The following is an 18,653-nucleotide window of genomic DNA, read 5'->3' as shown; positions in this document are numbered from 1 at the left end:
CTACTTGGTTTGAACTTCAGCAGATCGTCTTTACCGTTGATTACATGCCTAATTGCTGGCAGGTGCGCTGAGTTGCTACCGCGCGATTGGCTGATTAGATTAGGGTTGGCCCGATGTAAACATTTTCAGACCAGTTTGATCTTAAGCCAAATACCGGCCCGGACCTGGTATTACCGATTTTTACCACTAGGTGTCGCACGTGGCTCAGCCGCTCCCGAGTGGAACATTATGAGACTCCTTGTTGCCGCCCTCGACACTAAATTCCGCAGGGCCTGTCAATCTTTTTTTTTTTTTGCACTCAGAAACTAGTGGCTCCGTTTATAAACAAACATAATATTAAGTTAATCACGTTGTCATATTGCTTATTACTAATGCAATATAAGTTGGATTTAAGTGGCTGGTGAGTGTATTTGAACGGTTGGCGGTTAACGGATGCAGACACACAGGTGTACCTAATACAGTGGCCGGTGAGTGGATATCAGAAGAGTCATTTGGACAGGTTTACATATCTGACGTGACCTTCAGCTCTTGAAATGTAAATTTCCCTTAAGAACACCTGTGGTTACCCACGGAATGCTACAAAACGGTTGTTCTGTTTTCTCAGTTTGGCATCACATTCAAAATACATTTCATTGTAGTCTGCTAGTGTGTGTGTGTGTGTGAGAGAGTGTATGTTTTTACCAAACTCATTCATAGAAAGTGTATCTGATTTTATTTTTTTTAAATCTAAATCTGCTGGAAGATATTCAATCTTCTGTTGCACACCATTTAAAAAGTTTTACACATTAGTGATTGTACTATGTACTATGTGAAAACTAGTGCATAGTATAAAAAAATGTAAATACTGTTTTAAAGCTTTAAAGGCTCGGATATGTCATTGGTATGTATTTGTTCCTTTTACTATCTGAAAAGTACTTTTGTTAAAAAAATTTTTATTTTTCTTGAAAAAAGGATCTGAAATTTTTGAATATAAATAATTACAATTACAGTGCTGTATTTGCAAATATATATATTTAAAAAAAACTATGTTTTGACTTAGGTCTGGTTGCACAGCAGTAAAAGATGACTTCCTTGTGAATAATTAAACAGTTCATGGAGAAAAGCACAGTATGGTCTGTAAAACAGTGAGCGTCTCTCCTCTGCTCTGTCCTATCTCGACAGGTGAGTCCAGAACTGGGCTGTTACATCATTAAAAGACAAACATCACAGGTGAGTCCAAAAGGTGAGGCAGGATAGGCAATCTCATAGTTTATTTTTACATCAAGCAACAGTTAGACATGTGTGGCTGTGAACACGGTGTAACAAACCCTATACTAAGCACAGAACTAATTCCCACAAATTCTGTTCAAAGCACACGACAGTAGCAAACACACCGTATAGGCTAAACAGTTTTTTTGTTCAAATGTGAGAAATGCAAAAATGGCAAAAAACATAATGATTGTCAAAAGGCAAATAAAAAAAGATGTACCATGTGTCTTGACAATCTGCTCCGTCAACATATGTATAAAAAACAATGTATAAAACAAGAAAATCTTTGGACTATTTTTCCCCCATAACAGAAAAATCTGCTACTTCTAAAGAGTGCAGTTGCTAGGAGATCTGTTTTGACAGCATGAAACTGCAGGTAAACCCAGAATACAGATACTAAAAGACAAAACGTAATGAGAAAAAAAGAGGGGGGGGGGGTTATTCCACTTAGTCTTCGTAGTTCTGCTCAAAATGTGTGATTCTTTATGGAATTGGGGGACGACGACGACAATGCTACACACTGGAGGTGTTTGGAGGTTTCTCTCTCCCCCAACTGCCCCCCCCCCCCCCCCCCCCCCGAAGCTGTCCCGACTCCACATACTGTCCCCGCCTGTCTGGAAGCAGTGTCAGAAGCCGGCTCTCTAGTGGAGCACGCTAACAAATGAAAAAAAGCCCCAAGAATTCTTCTCTCGGTTACAGGCAAAGGACCACCTGGGTCCCTCCAATTTAGCCTCCCCGCGGGAGCGCAGGGTCTGTCTTTGGTTCCTCATTTAGAAGTGTTATGCTTTCCTTTCATAATGGAGTCACTATTGTTACTCTCAGACAGGGCAGTGAATGAGGAGGGGGACCGAGAGAAAAAGAGAGAGAGAGAGAAAACTAAAAACAACCCATGAACTGTAGAGAAATGAGTCATTTCTGTTTGGGGCCATTCCACAGTAAAAAAATCTAACCGTTTCCTTAACACAAATGACACGGTGTCATGATTCTGCACCACTGAGCAGCTGCTTTCAATCCAAGAGAGATTCAATGGGATTTTACCAGTTCAGCTCTTGTTGATTTCACAGCGTAAATCATGGCTCTCAATTTCCAGCCCTGGACAGCTGCAGTGTTAGCAGGTTTTTTGTTTTCTTTTAATGCCTTAATTGGCCTTGAAGCAAGGTTTGTGGACTCTCGTCAGTAAATCAATTAAATGAAGCACTTAACCGCTGAAGCACACCAAAAGTCAGCAGACACTAGGCCCCCACCCAAGATCATAGTTTGAGACCCCTTGTAGATAAATACCCCTCTCCCCATGCATGCCCACACCCTCTTGAGTTTCCATTCTTGAGTCAAGAATGAACTGGCGCTCAATTCAGCGCTGAAGAGCAATTGAGCCCTGGGGGGAACTCCGGTCATGTGGTCTCATTCGTTTCTAACGCGGTGGACCAGGGATTCCCCAATGTTGTCATGCCTAAAATATTCTGAGAGAGATCCCTGAATGTGGAGCTGAAGAGAAAGCTCAGGAAGCTGCCACTGTGCCAGCGAAGAGCAGAAGACTGAAGATGAAATTCTTTCTTTTTTCTCGATTTTTTCTTTTCGTCAAACCTAATCAGTCCCAGTTAATCCGTACCGAAACGAGAACCGCCAAGTGCACACACAACCCTTGCTCTCGGCGGTGCTTTTCCGGAACCATAATAAAGCTTTACAGTACACACACACACAAAAGATACCTCCCATGTTTCACTGCAGGGTGGTGGTTTTAAAGTATACATTTACAAAATGACAATGGCCAGACGCAATCTTTCTTCTAAAAGGAGACTAAGAGAAAATGAACACATAATCTTTCAGAACAGTGGAATACAAACACAAGATTTTATATATTTATATATATAATATATATAGAAAAAGTCAATAGTAAAGCAAAAATTCACCAGTGATGTCTGATATCTGAGATACGGAGGTACAGTAAGAACTACAGAGATGAGAACTGAGCACCAGGCACCAAAAACCAGTTTGAGGTGAGCTACCTGTGTCTAATCCATCGGTTAAGTGCTGAGTCACTGAACACCTGCCGACGCTGCGGTGATGGGACCAGGGTTGGGGGCCCCTAGTGAAGGGCCACCCGCCATTTTGGGTTCATTTTGGGTTCACTTTCACTGGTCCCCCTTGGCAGCGCTCTCCAGGTAGTACACGTTCACCAGGTGACGGTTGAGATGCAGTCGGTACTCCACCTCCACATTAAAGGTGCGGTCACAGAAAATGCACCTGTGGCTCTGAGGTGTGATGGTGGCGGCGGTGCTGGGAGGTCCCTCTGTGGGTGTGGTCACAGGCGTGGCCGCCGGCGTGGTTGCGGCTGTGCCAGGCCCGGCGGGCTTCGCCGCGGGCGTCGCCACGGCGACGCCGTGGAGGCCCGAGTCATCGCTGCCCTCGGAGACGCTGTCGCTGATGTCGCTGCCGTCGTGGCTGTGGATGCCCTCGTCCTCCTCCACGACGGTGGCCTTGCCCTGCCTCGTGACCGAGAGCTCCGGCCGGTGGGGAGCGGCGGTCACCTTCCCTTCTGCCGCTTCAGGGCCCCGTCCTGGGTCCGCCCCCTCATTGACCCTGCCACGCCCGGCCTCCCCTCGCTCCCCAGTCCTCTTTCCTCCTCCCGCAGGCTTCTGGCAAGTGGAGGTACCCGCCTCCTCAACCCCATTCATGAGGATGTCCTCCTCACCACTGGGGCACTGTTTCGGGCTGGTCCCTCGAACTGACCCCTGGCGCGCCAGATCAAGCCCCTCTCTGGCTTCTGTGGAGCCTGGTTTAGCTTCCGTGGGGCCCGGTTTGGTCTCCGCAGGGCCCGGAGTGGCCCTGGTCTTTTTGGTTCTCTTGATCACGCTGACTCCCGGGGACGGGTCGATGCTCTCGCTCAGCCCGCCGCTGCCTTCGGGCCCCTGGCCACGCTGCAGCGCCTCGCTCCTTCCCCGGAGCACGCTGGACCTCTGCGGCCGCCTCTCCTCGGCCGCCAGCTTTCTGCTGGGCTGCGCGGGGGCCTCGTTCTGGGGTGGGGGAGGCTGGCACGCGGACGCTTTCCGTTTCCTGGAGGTGACCTTGGCTTCCTCGCCCTGCGTCTCTTCTGCGGGTTCCTGGATCTTTCCTCTGCTCGTTCTCCCCACGGCTCTGACTGCTCTTGTTCGCCTACCACTCTTGACTGGCGCTGTGTCTTCACCCTTCCTCTCCTTCTCTACTCTCGCCTTCTCAAGTCTCTCTCTTTCGGCTCTCTCCTTCTCCATCTTTTCCTTCTCTACTCTCGCTCTTTCTGCTCTCTCCTTCTCCATCTTCTCCTTCTCTACTCTCGCTCTTTCTGCTCCCTCCTTCTCCATCTTCTCCTTCTCTACTCTCGCTCTTTCTGCTCCCTCCTTCTCCATCTTCTCCTTCTCTACTCTCTCTCGTTCTGCTCTCTCCTTCTCCATCTTCTCCTTCGCTACCCTCTCCCTTTCTGCTCTCTCCTTCTCCATCCTCTCCTTCAGCACTCTCTCTCTTTCTACTCTCTCATTCTCCATTCTCTCCTTCTCTACTCTCTCTCCTTCTGCTCTCTCCTTCTCCATCCTCTCATTCTCTACTCTCTCTCTTTCTGCTCTCTCCTTCTCAATCTTTTCCTTCTCTACTCTCTCTCTTTCAGCTCTCTCCTTTTCTACTCTCTCTTGTTTTGCTCTCTCCTTCTCCGCTTGCTCCTTTTCCAACCTTTCCTTCTCTGCCCTTTCTTTCTCCAATCTCTCCTTCTCTGCTCTCTCTCTCTCCATCACCACTCTCTCTTCTTCTGCTTTCTCAGCCTCCCCTCTGTCCTGCTCCCACTCTTCCTTCTCTTCCATGGCATTGGCCATTTTCTTGACCTTGCTTTCTTTCCTGGGCTGGGTCTCTGCTGTGACACCCGCAGTTTTGGAGGCCTTCCCCGTCCTGCAGGTGTCCCTGTTCTTCTTCTGCTCCGCCCCCTTCCTCTGCTCACCCCGCTTTCCCGCCACCTTCCCACCACCCCTCTCTTTCCTCTCACCCGGCTTCTCTCCTCTCTTCTCCTCTGTCACACCATTCTGGGCCTTCCTCATGGACTCCCTCTTGGGGGTCTCCCTCTCCTCCCTCCTCTTGAAAGTCTCAGTCACCTCCCTTCTCTTTGGGGTCTCCCTCTCCTCCCTTCTCTTTGGGGTCTCCCTCTCCTCCCTCCTCTTGGAGGTCTCCCTCTCATCCTTCCTCTTGGGGGTCTCCCTCTCATCCTTCCTCTTGGGGGTCTCTCTCTCCTCCCTCCTCTTAGGGGTCTCCTTCTCCTCCCTTCTCTTGGAGGTCTCCTTCTCCTCCCTTCTCTTGGAGGTCTCCTTCTCCTCCCTTCTCTTGGAGGTCTCCTTCTCCTCCCTCCTCTTGGGGGTCTTGTCTCGCTGTTCCTTCTTGGTGGCAGTCGAAGGAGGATTGGCTTTAGATGATTTTTTGGTTGATAGGTTTATGGGGTCCGCTATAGGCTGCCTGTCCGCTGCCACCGCTTCTTCTCTTCCTTCTCCTCCACCCATCGCTCCCTCTCTCCTGCCGACCTTCCTCTCGATCCTCCCCTCCTTGATCCCTGTCAGGACGTATCGGGCCTCCTTGCCCACACTGTAATAGGTGGGGGCACTGGACCCTGGCTTCTTGATGCGGAGTTTGACCTTCGACACATCCAGGGTGATCTCGGAGCAGTCCGGGTGGCGGGACTTGACGTGGTACTGCAGGTTGCACTTCTTGGAGGCGGCGTAGGTGCAGACGGGACAGAGGAACTGCCTGGGGTTGACATGCAGCTCCACGTGCTTCTTGTAGTTGCTGCGGTCGGCCGTCTTGTACTGGCAGTGCGGGCAGCTCAGGGGCTTGGGCCCATTGTGGACCTGTCGAGCGTGGCGCGTCACCTCGTGCTGGTTGGCCGCCAGGTAACTGCAGCTGTCACACTTGAAGGGTCTCTCGCCTACAGTCAAGACAAGTCCAGATATTGATCATCAATATCACAACACGCAAACACACACACACACACGCACACACATTTCAATTCAACCAGAGATATAATGGAAAGGATTGACAAGGCATAGCGAACCGTTTAACAATGTCAGAATGTCAATAAACACATCACCATTCAAGTCGCATACAATACATACCAGTCTACCAGATATGTCAAACCAACTGCTCCATCGATTGCATTGAACGCAACAAGAAAAATCTTTGGTTATTAAGGTGATGGGAAATACAGAATACAGAGAGCAGTCCATGCTCAAAACACAACACCCACACCTACGAGAGACTCGCCTTCTACCTCGTTCCTCTGTTACTGTATAACCTTTCATGAAGCTTATCCATCGTTCAAACCTCATTACATCACACACATTCAGAACAAAACAGAAAAACGAGCACAATCTGCCTGTTCTTTTCTTTCCGTGAACTTTACGTAAAATGTTATGCAAGGTCCCACTTGGCCCCTTTGCAACCATTCAACAATTCCCCCGAGCAGAGAGTCCCAAAGCAGAATCTTACCTGAGTGTGTTCTCATGTGTCTGGTCAGGTGGGTCTTCTGTGAGCTTGAGTACTTGCAGTAAGAACATCGAAATGGCCGCTCGCCTGAGGGAAGAAACACCTCACTGGAATGAAATTGCATAATTGCTGTCATGTGTAAAATTCCCTTCAGATACGGGTTTTGGAAATTCAGGTTGGACTTTGTATGGTTTGACCACAGGTCACTTCAACGGTGTTATTACCATCATTAATGACCGCTCTCCTTTCGTTTTCTAATGTGAGTCACATCCCTGTTTTGGTGGGCGTGGTTTGTATCTGTGTGGGTATGGTCCTTCCTTGATTGGGTGTGGCATGTACCTATGTGGGTTTGGGGATTACCTGTGTGGGTACGGATGTGCTGCACGTAGTTGTTCTTGCGGTCAGAGAAGTAGCAGCACTGTCCACAGGTGTAGAGCTTGCTGGGGAAGTGGTTCCTCAGGTGCTTCTTCCAGTGGTACTGGCTGATGGTGGTGTAGGTGCAGATGGTGCACTTGTACACACGCTGGCTGTCCCCTTCCTTGTTGTGGTGCTTGAGGTGGGCCATGTAGTGGTCGTAGCGGTTGGTGTTGTAGCCACAGCGCTCACAGCGGATCACGCCCTTGGTATAGACCGCCCCTTCCCCACCTCCTTCCGGAGCTGACTCCGCCCCCCTATCTGGCTCCTCCTCTTCTTCCTGGGCCTGTTCCACCGCGATTAGCTTCTTAGCGCTGTGGACACGGATGTGGTGGATAAACTCCTCCTCACACTCAGCCTCGTACTGGCAAGGCTTACAATGGAAAGGCTTCTTCTTACTCCTGCAGTTTTCCATTAGGAGGCGCTGGGTCCTCTTGCGCTTGTGCCCAATCCCTGTTGGACTGGGCGGAGCCTCCTCTCCCCGCCCCTCCCCTTCTGTTTCTTGCGCCTCCTCCTCCTCCTCCTCCTCCTGCCCCTTGTATGAGTGGCAGCTGACAACCTGCGGGGTTTCAGGGTAGACACTGAACGAGGTGTCGGCATGGTGACTGTCGGTGATGTCACTGTTGCCGCCGTCGCCATAGCTACTGTGCGCCAGCCCCTCATCATCGCTATCGGAGTAGCAGCTGCTGCCCACGGTCTTCAGCTCCACCATCTGCTTTTCCTCCGACGAGTGGTCGCAGCCACCTCCGCTGCCTCCGCCCTCTGACGTCAGCGCCACGTTGGCCAGCATGACCAGCTGAGGCGCGGCCAGCTCGGACCTGGGGAGCTCCGTCACCCCATGCTCCTCCCCACCCATGGGCACACCCACCAGCGGGGTGAGCATGACCACCCCCACAGGGTACACCGTCTGGGCAGCCATGTTGGGATGAACTGGGGGAACAACAGACAACACCAGGTCATTTCAGATTTCACCCTGCATGCTGGGTATGCACAAAAAGGTGCAACATTCATTTATCCTAACCCAGTGAGTCCGTTGTACTTACACTAACCAAAAGTATCTGGACACCCCTTAGTTTCGGGCTGTTTTTCATAGTTTGTGCTCAGTCTCTTAGTTCCAGTGAAGGCAAAGCTTACTGCCACAGCATACAATCACATTCTAGATTATTCTGTGCTTCTCCTTTCCTGTTTCAGCATGAGAATGCCCCCAGGCACACAGCGAGGTCCATATAGAAATGGTCAAGAACGGTGTGCAAGAACTTGACAGGCCTTCAGAGAGCACTGACCTCAACTCTATCCAACACCTTTTGGATCAATTGTAAGGCAACTGCGAACCAGGCCTAATCGCCCAAACAGTGCCCAACTTTCACTAATGCTCTTCTGACTGAAAGGAAGCAAATCCCTGCAGCAACGCTCCAACATCTAGTGTAAAACCTTCCCAGAAGAGTGGAGGTTGTTATAGCAGCAAAGGGTGAACCAACTCCATATTAATGTGATCAATTTTGGATGAGATGTTGGATGTCAGGTGTCCACATACTTTTGGCCATGTAGTGTAGATTTGTTGACTGCCAAACTGTCTTTGCTGGGCCATCTGTACCTTGACAATGGCTCTGATTGGATCATAACTATAAATCTCTAGCGGTTGTTTGCATATCATGCTAAATGCACTTTTTGTAAGTTGCCCTATTAAAAGGCATCTGCTTTAACTTTAAACTGAGAGACAATTTGACAAATTCGGGGAGGTTCCAACACCAGTCTCACACTTTTCCAAACTCATTGCGCAGCTGAGAGAATCTGAGAGATTTGTACTCGATTCAAGAGAAAGTTTTTGCATTTATTATAGAATTTCTTTCTCCAACCCTGGTCCTTGTGAGCCAAAGAGTATGCCAGTTTTCATTGATGTTACTCAACTATTAAGTGAATTCATCCACCCGGTTTCTTTATTCTAAACTGGTTGCTGATTTTAACATGAAACCCAGGAGATCTCCAGGACCAAGGGTGGGGACTCCAGCTCTGAGTTGGACAGCTGTCTCTACCCTGCCTGTCTGCTTTGACAATCAGACAGATTTCAAACAGCTGTAACAACTAACAACACATATGTACATTTGAAAAAACCATTGTGCTGTATGAACAGTCGGCTTGTAGGGGTTAAGGGCAGTTGATCTTTGATTGTTCTGAAGGGTCAGTAACACCTTAGGGAATTCAAGCAGGCTTTTGAACCACCCTAAACCCCCATGGTGACACATCAGGGTCCATCAGCTCATGAATAAGAATGTGGTGTTACGTCGTCCTAAACAGGTCACCAGTGTTTACCAACAAATGCAGGCTGTGGGTGTGAGACATTATCCATCTTTAAAACAAAGGCCTGCTGACTGCCCAATTGGCTATTATGACTACTCTCGTAGGGTGGAATTTGCCTCACAGCCAATCAGAATAGCTTGCAGCTGGAGAGGGGTGGGGGCTCAAAGATGCATGGAAATCTACACGGATACATGGAAAACTGTTACTCCATGGTTCTTTGTTCATACAGGCTACCCATGGTATTCCAAAGGGGCTACTGGGGGAATGAAATCTTTCTACAAACTGTACATTGTGAACTTATGAATGGAACTGTGGAGAGAGGTTTGGTGATGGAGAAATAAGACCACCCCCCTCCCCCCGGGCCCAAGTCAACTGAATTGAATGTGCTTTATATAGTAGAGCTCAGCACACACCAACTGAAATAGGCTTGTTATCATTGTATTAATAATGAAAAAACAATATAACAATGAGCTAAAAAATTATTTCAAAAGGATAGGAAGTTTAATAATTCACACATTTAAAATGGATTAAAATTGTGAACTGTAATTCTGACTTTGCTACCACACAGTGACCTTACACCGAATTGGCAACCACAGAATGGTGTATATAAATATATTTAGAATTCAACCAGGATGGTTAGGCCAATACGCCATAGTCTTCCAACCAGGACTTAACTGAGAAGGATATCAGTTTATTTCATGTTGATGTGAAACCTCATAAACTAAATTGAGATTCAATTCTCATTTTCTTTTTTAATTGGTTTAAATGATTACAGGGGCGTTCAAAGGGCCCTAGGCCTGAAGCCACACTTGAACACACAGTAAGGCCCGTGTTATAAATTAGCCTCTGTGATCAAATGGGCCTCTTAACTGGAGCTAAATGTTAAAAGGCCGCAGGCTCTGCCACTTTGTCCTGTCTGTAACGGCTGTTAACCTGCATCTGTTGTCTGCAGCGATCGGACAAAGTTTGACCTAACCTTGTTTATTTACGCAGGACTGCAGGGTGACTGGGCTCTGATTCAGGAAATGGGCTTCCTAGTGCCCTAGCTTGTCTTGTGCTGTCAAGAATGGTAATTAGTGCCAAAGAAATGCTAGTCCTCACTCACTGAGGGCAGCCAGGGGTGTGTGTAAAAGGACTTAAGCACACTTCATTATGGCAACAGTGTCATGTCTACAACTCACTGGATAAGGGGCAGAAGAGGGGGGTAAAATAAGTGGATCTGAATACTGCTGTGAGCTAATGAAAACTAAAAAAAAAAATGCAACCATGCTGTATCCAGGTCTCAGAGCACAGCTTGTCAGTTTCTGTCGCAATTATGTAGCCCCCACCCCACCCCATCCCCCACAAGTGCTCAACAGCTGACATAATCGTTGCCACTGACACTGAAAAACAGATCTTTAACTGGAACCTTGTTTGAGAGCAGAAAAAGTAGCCATGTATGGAGAGGGGCCACGTCACTGAAGCTCTGTAAGATTGTGGATTAATACCTAGCTCTCCAAGCAATCAACAATGGACCATTTTCACTTGGATTAACATTAGCTAGAACAAATAATTAATAAATAAAAATGTAAAAAGCCACACAGGGAATCGAGACCAAGGATATATCCCACTCAACATAAACTTTCTCAGATCTCCAAACAGCTGCATTCTTCTTCCTGTGTCGAATGCTTCTTGCTTGCTGTGGTTTGTTTTAAGACAGGAAGACATACGCACACAGTAGATTCAGTAATGAATGTGAACAGACCCCCTCAACGACTAATTCGAACAGAAAAAAGCAAAGAGCCATAACATTTGGCAACTTATACAGACATTTCCCCATTTACCCTGAATTTATCCAACGCTCCTTATTGGTATCTGAGTTTGGAACTGAGCCGTTTTAAAAGAAGCCACTAAATACAATGTCAAAGCCTGTTAATCAACAAGATTTACAAGTTTGGCACTTGTGAAAGGGTACAACCTCAATATAATTTAGAGTATGTCATATAGTTAGGAGTTACAGCTCTAGTTAAAGATAAACCGCCACTAGCACATAGCCTACCAGCACTGTAACATACAGCGAAACTGGCGCATTCCAAAGCAACAAACACAAACTTAAAAGGTTTCCGTTTAAACTGTAACAATTTCCGTATTAGCGAGTCAACAAATATAAACCTGGGCCTTGGCGTCTGCGTGGTTGTAAACTTGTGTTCGGCCATTTTACAAGCGCTCCACCAACTTGTGGTACTGTACTTAGCTGACTGGCTACACAAACAGCAGTGTGTGTGTACATTAACGTTACCCCAATAAAGAGAAGCGACGGAGCTCAACTATCAAGAGCCAGGAAGCACATTTACCTAAGCATTACCTAACAACACCCCACTTTAGAAAACAAAATATGCCTTTTTATATCCCCAGCCTTTACATATTCCAAACAAGTAGCAAATTAACGTTGTCTAGTTTTATAACAGTTAGCATTACACATACCACAAGATAAATAACACCAGGGAATTTCGGAGTGCAAAATAATAGCAATCGAATGTTATATTTCAATTAAAGTTGCATGTTTTACCAACTTTGAAACTAGAGGGAGCACAAACTAATTCTAACCTGCTAGTTCCTGTTAGCGGCATTAAAATTACTCTGATCAAGCGTTTCCTGCATGTAAGCTTTCTAGCTCGCCAACAAATTATGACAACAAAGTGTAAAGTTCTACAAACTAGCGAGTTATCCTGGCCTAGCCGCATAATGACGGAATAGACCCAATAGTTAACAAACAAATGAAACACAGTGCAATGAAATACAACTTTCGCAAATTGACTAGAAAGATAACGTTAGTTATTAAACTCAAAACAAAACACGAGTTTCAGCAATGTGTTTCAACCTAACCTTACTTCATGGAAGTAACTTACACTGGTTCAAACACTATTTATCACTGATTGATATGCACAGATTAGTTGTTTTCTCTCGTAATTTCGGTAGGTAGGCTAGTTTAGGCTATATTTGTTATTATGGGGAGAGTTTCTGTTAAATAACTAACTAAATGTGTGTTAGCCGTGGTCCTGATCTTCGTGCTGAAATCCGAGCTTTGCGCCCTGTCGAATCAGCCCTGGACAGCGCCTCTCCCTTTTCAGAAAGAAACTCCCTCCATATTTGATAGCTGCAGTTCTTCAAACTTTGCAGTTTCACAGTTTCCTTTTTAATAATAAAAAAACCCAAACGACCGATGTGTCTGCCCCCCTCGCTTTCGACTTACCGATGAACTATATCCTGTCTTGAGGCACTTTTAAAAAGGATTTCAGAACTTATTAGATGGACAGTTGTGTTCCGGGTGTTGTAAGTCCCGCACGCATTCCAGCACAGCGCTCTGTTCGCAGGGACGGCTGACGTCAGCGCCTGCTCGTGTTCCTGCCCGGGGATCGTGCTGAACTAGGTCTAATTCCTGCGTGTAGCCTGATTTGCGGCGTCTTGAAGTGTTCGTCCAAACGCGCTGCCGTAACTCAATTTAACAAAGTCATTCAATTATTTTTTTTCCACCACTGTCGGCCTATACAACATTTCAGCAAATGGGTATGCAAATAATAACGATCACAACAACGCCCCTGAGTCGTAAGGAAATTGTGACGTTGAGCTGTCTGCACCAAGTTGACTTCATCAAGAGCCCCGTTGTAGCTGCAATAGTTGAAGACGTCAACAAGTGTACAACGGGGCTCTTGAGTATTTCACATTTAACTGGTATCACGGGAACTTAGTGGAGATCTACGAACACATATCAACTTTGTAAAAGCAGAAAAGTAGGCTAAATAGAACATACCGCAGCTGATTTTAAACAGTTACAGTCGTCTGTTCAGGTTTATCTATTTCAAACAAAACACTAAATAAATAACTCAAAGAGAAGCACATTTGCCTTATAATTTAAATTCACATGAGATCTGGTCGATCTTAGCATAATTATTGGGTTTAGAAAACAATAAACAGTTGCAATCTTTGGCTTTCATTATTAAAAATAAACACGAGCCAATTGATACAGTTGAAGATGGTATATTGGCGAGGATTTAGTCAATGAATGAACAACAACCGAAAGTTGTCATGTTATAGCCTACAGTTCATGCAATACACAGTTTCGCCAACGGCAGTCTTCAACCAGGATCATAAACGTTTCCAATACATTTAATCGATCACAATCTGACAGTATATTAGCATATGCATATACTTATAATATATTTTAGTAAACGGCGTGTGTGCAACCAGGCAGTGCTGGTAAAGACGTCAACACAAGACATGCTTATGAGTTTACTGGACTTCAGTTAAATCTACTACTATATGCAACGCAAAAATCACGTTGCGAGAGTAAATTTATTTATTTATTTATGTCTGTGTCTGTCCAGTCCCGTGCTCACGTGGTCAGGGACATCTTAACGGTACTGCACGCCGTGACAGTGTGTTAAATGAGTGGCGCTGATCGGTGTTGGACAGCTCCTCAACTGCTAATCGTCCATTTCCTGTGCTTGTCATCAGGCGGAGGGTTGTGCGGCTTGTGCCACTGAGGATGCACCCCGCTGACTTAAAAAAAAAGAAAGAAAAAAAGCATGCTGACATTTCCTAGAACCGTTTAATAGGCAATCAACATGGTTATTTTAACCATAATGTGTACATTAATAAAATAGTTGTCTAGTAGGCGCACCCATTCTTCTGCTGCCACATGTCGCCTGGTCCCTGCCCCGGCTCGCACCAGCACCCGGTCACGCCTCCTGTCTGTTCTAGCCCCACGGTGGTGGAATGACCTTCCTGTGCAAGTCAGAACAGCAGAGACCCTGGCCGTCTTCAAACGTAGACTGAAGACTCACCTCTTCAAGCTGCATCTCACCTCATCACCCCCCACTACCCTCTAACATCCACTAAACCTCAACTGAGTAACCACGCGTCATGTTATTTTCATGTAACTAGGTTCATCTACAACTAGGTGGGTGGGGGGTGGGAATTTATATATATTTAAAAAAAAAAAAAAAAAAAAAAAAAAAAAAAAAAAAGGGGTACAATTCACACTTTTTGCAAAGTTATACCTATTGTAGCTCTCTTGCAGGAATGTTGTAAAGCGCTTGTCTCTGAGTTTTGTAATGCACTTGTTGTAAGTCGCTCTGGATAAGAGCGTCTGCTAAGAATCTATAATGTAATGTAATGTAATGTAATGTAATTCTAATCCGGCGATTTCCTCTATAAACAAGATCTTATCAGCATTAAAAATTCCCCATGGCTCAGTGACCACATATGTCATTTAAAGAGAGAACGGAGAAGAGCTGAAATGAAATTGGGCGTCTCTAAATTGCAAGTCCATTATCGATGAATGATTTGATTAAATTTAACAAAGAATTTAAAGTAGCAAGAGCTATCTATTTTTCTAATCCTATATTTGCGAACTGCAATAACCCCAGATTTTTATTAAAAACTATAGGTCATTTCATTAATAACTTTCCAAATTGCTCTTTTGAAAAATGTGAGAATTTCTTGTCTTTCTTTGTGGAAAACATCGAAAATATTTTAGCCAACACCATTCCATCTGCTTTTCAGTGTTTCCTATCAGAATGCTGATATGCTGCACTCTTTTGCAATGGATGATCTCACAGGGACTGTGTTGCAGATGGAAGATTTATCCAGTCCCCTAGATGTCATCCCTGCCAAACTCTTCAAAGATGTGTTAGCAACAAATGGTCTGAAGTCACTGTCCATGGGAAACAGCTCAGTCAGGAAGGGGTACGTTCCTAATTTACAATTGCCTCATGCCTCTCATTCACCCATTCACACACACTCACACACCAACGGTGAAAGGCTGCCATGCAAGGTACCAATCAGCTTGTTGGGAGTAATTAGGGGTTAGGTGTCTTGCTCAGGGACACTTTGGTGTCTTGCTCAGGGGTGGGGGATCGAACCGGCAACCCTCTGACTGCCAGACAACCGCTCTTACCTCCTGAGCTATGTCGTCCCCGTACTGAGTACTGAGACTGCACTCCTAAAGACAATTAATGATCTACTTCGGAATACTGTTTATGTACGTATTTGATGTAAGTGTGACATTTGGTATAATTGATCATTCATTCTATTTTTAATCCACAGACACAAAAACTGGGTTGGCATCTCTGGGACTGCATTTGAACTGGTTTCCTTCTTGTCAAATTGAAAAATTTATGTTTCTATAGGTCATTGTGTCATCATCGGCAACAACAAATTGTAGTGTTCCTCAGGGATCTATCTTTACATTCTGTCCTCCACCTATATGTTACCACTTGGCGAAATAATTTCTAAACATAGCACATTTCTATCACTTTTATGCTGATGAAACCCAGTTATATCTGTCAGCCCAACCTAATGAATTTATACAAATTGACCATTTTGCATAACTGTTAAACTGATGTTCTTCAACTGATGTACAGTGCTTGTCTCAAAACTCCCTCCAGCTCAATGTTGATAACACTGAAGTTTTAAATTAACTTAAAATTGGGTTCTCTTGCCTGTGATGTGAAATCTGTTTCCAGAAATCTTGGTGAGATCTTCAATCAAAATCTCAATCTTGATGCAGATAAAAAAAGTTCTGATATGTTTCTACCAATTAAGAAATATATCCAAAATTAGATCAATCTTATCATTTGAAGATACTGAAAAATCATATATGTTTTCGTATCATCACTTTTGGATTACTGTAATTCCTTGTATACCTGCTTAAACCATGGAGCTATTAATAGCCCGGCTCCAAGTGGTATAAAATTCAGCGGAAAGCCTGCCAACAAGGACAAATGGGAGATCACATATTGACACAATTTTAGCTTCCTTGCACTGGTTACCAACTGTACTCAGAGTTGATAGAAATTTTCATTAATTACTTACAAAGCTTTGCATGGCTTGGCACCTCAGTATATATCTGTGCTTTTGAGATCTGTTCAGTTACAGCCCCTAGGTTCTGGAACAATCTCATTACATTACATTACATTACATTACATTACAGGCATTTGGCAGATGCTCTTATCCAGAGCGACGTACAACAAAGTGTATAACCATAACCAGGAACAAGTATGACGAAACCCCTAGAGAGAAGTACCGGTCCAAGTACAGGGAACAACCGCATAGTTCAACCTGGACCCTGGTGGTTAAACTGATAACACTAACAACGAGAACGGCAACAACGCAATCTATGGAAAAATAAAAATAAATAAAAATACAAGTAGTCGTTAAGACTGGCACATCAACTAAGTCACCTATTAAACAGCTGCCTAGTTACAACCCTAAGTTTAGTCATTTACAGGGGGGGAAGGGAGGGATGGGGAGAGGTGCAGCCTGAAGAGGTGGGTCTTCAGTCGTCGTTTGAAAGTCTCACTCTGGACATTAGAACAGCTGAGTCAATGTCATTTTTAAGACCAAACTTTTGAAGACACATTTGTATGGATTGGCTTTTAATATATTTAATTCATTTATTTTCTGTTTCCTTTGCTACTATCTGTAGGTCATCATTGTAATTGCTTTTTTATTATCTGTATATTTCCTCAATTTTGTATCTTTTATTTGGATGTTTTACTGATTGTTTGTTAAAGAACCTTGTGCTTCTTTGCTGGAACGGTGCAATACATAAATAAATAAATAAATAAATAGCAGATTTTTTGCAGATTCAAACACGCAGCTTTTTAATCTATGATGACAATACGGTGAAACGGAGCAGAATGAAGTTTATATTTGACACTACACTTAAATGTTACTCTACTACTAAACACCGTAATTATGTATATAGGTATAGGCTAATAATTATGTATGAGCCTATGCATGCATTGTAACGGCTATTATAGTTCAAGATATTACACGATTAATTTAAGATTAGTAGATCAGATGACAAATTACTCTCTTCTTCGGTTATCAGTCAAATCAGCTTATTACAGTTAACTCGCCTCGTTCGGTTTATTGGGTCTAAACTGCCAGCTGACTTTACTCCCATAGCCTACCACATGTAACTTGGTAAAACCACATTATGTCAGATATAGATATGCCTGCCTGTCATTGAGAATAGTCTACCCATTCACATCCGAGGACCTGACAGATCAAATAATGCTTCACTTCCTGTAATGAGATATATGGCGAACGATTGATTTGACCTGTGAAATCCATGGGGTGCCAACTGCTTAAAGTGTGGACACCTGGTCACTGGCACCTAACCACGTGTGGAAAATAGCGAGTTTAAAGAGAAAATAATTACCCTAACCAACCCTGTTCATGGAGATCTACCATCCAGTACATTTAAATCCTAATTTGGCACACCAGACTCTTAATTAAATGCTCCAAAAAAATCTGTTGAATGAGGTGTGCTTTGTTAGGGTTAGCGTGAAAATCTGCAGCACGATTGATCTCCAGGTTACCATTTGACTGTCACAAGAGGTTTGCATACACTGTGAGTCCTCGACAAGGAGCCTATTCTTTTGTCTACCACTTGAGTGTGCTGTTGGCTGGCCTTGGTTTTACATATAGTGTAGCTGTTCGTTACATATAAAACAGAGACATTCATTCATTATATTATAGTAATAGGGGGAAACATGCTATCATTTCCCACATTTTGACGTGTCACATTACATTTCAAGTTTATGGTTTGTGAGCTATACAAATACAAATGAGCCAACAGCATATAGACTATTAATTTTAAGACAATTATCCTGCTTACTCGACACTTTGAAATGACTAGCCCGTTACTTTTACTTCTTCAGTCCAGGTAACTGGGCTATACTTTTAGAATTTAACTGAGTGCACTTGTAGATAACTTTAAATTAGACGATGGCATAATCGGTCTGTAACGGTAACCCGTATTATAGCCGGCCCTAATATCATCGTATGTAGGCTATTAACATTGGATCAATTGTATTTTAAAACATAAAAGGGGATTTGCGCAGGCCGAATGTAAATGTGGCTCTTGATCGGATTGCACCGATACTCACGAACGCATTTTGTAGGCATTTGCAAAAGTCCATCGTCTGCACACAGGCTGTTATGCCATGGAGTGGGGCTAGCGTTGATATAATAGTCCACGACCTCTCCATGCTTCACTAACTGGAACAATCAAAGTTCCGCACACGCCTCCTCGTCCTTTCAAGTGTTTCACCGACACCCCATACCCGGAAGGTGCTGGACTGCGAGTCCTGCTGGAAACATGGAAACTTGCCGTTAGCTGGCAGTGTCGCCGCAAGAGGACAGAAGGGAAC

The 18,653-nt window shown here is 44.8% G+C and overlaps 1 protein-coding gene across 1 annotated transcript; it reads right to left on the bottom strand.

Moving 5' to 3' along the window:
* Window positions 1–1,817: 1,817 nt before the first annotated feature.
* rest (RE1-silencing transcription factor) lies at window positions 1,818–18,510 on the bottom strand. Its single transcript, XM_035426250.1, has 6 exons — window positions 18,390–18,510; window positions 7,099–8,082; window positions 6,742–6,825; window positions 5,454–6,181; window positions 4,902–5,342; window positions 1,818–4,637 (listed from the first exon to the last, which is right to left on the bottom strand). Exons 1-6 carry the CDS (start codon window positions 18,406–18,408, stop codon window positions 3,381–3,383), a joined length of 3,513 nt encoding a protein of 1,170 aa, XP_035282141.1. The 5' UTR covers window positions 18,409–18,510; the 3' UTR covers window positions 1,818–3,380.
* Between the last annotated feature and the right edge of the window lie 143 nt (window positions 18,511–18,653).

Source organism: Anguilla anguilla, chromosome 7 (genome assembly GCF_013347855.1).
Source record: "Anguilla anguilla isolate fAngAng1 chromosome 7, fAngAng1.pri, whole genome shotgun sequence".
In the NCBI taxonomy this organism is placed as follows: Eukaryota; Metazoa; Chordata; class Actinopteri; order Anguilliformes; family Anguillidae; genus Anguilla; species Anguilla anguilla.
Note: the sequence above shows the minus strand (reverse complement) of the source record. Positions and strands in the feature narration are given on the sequence as shown.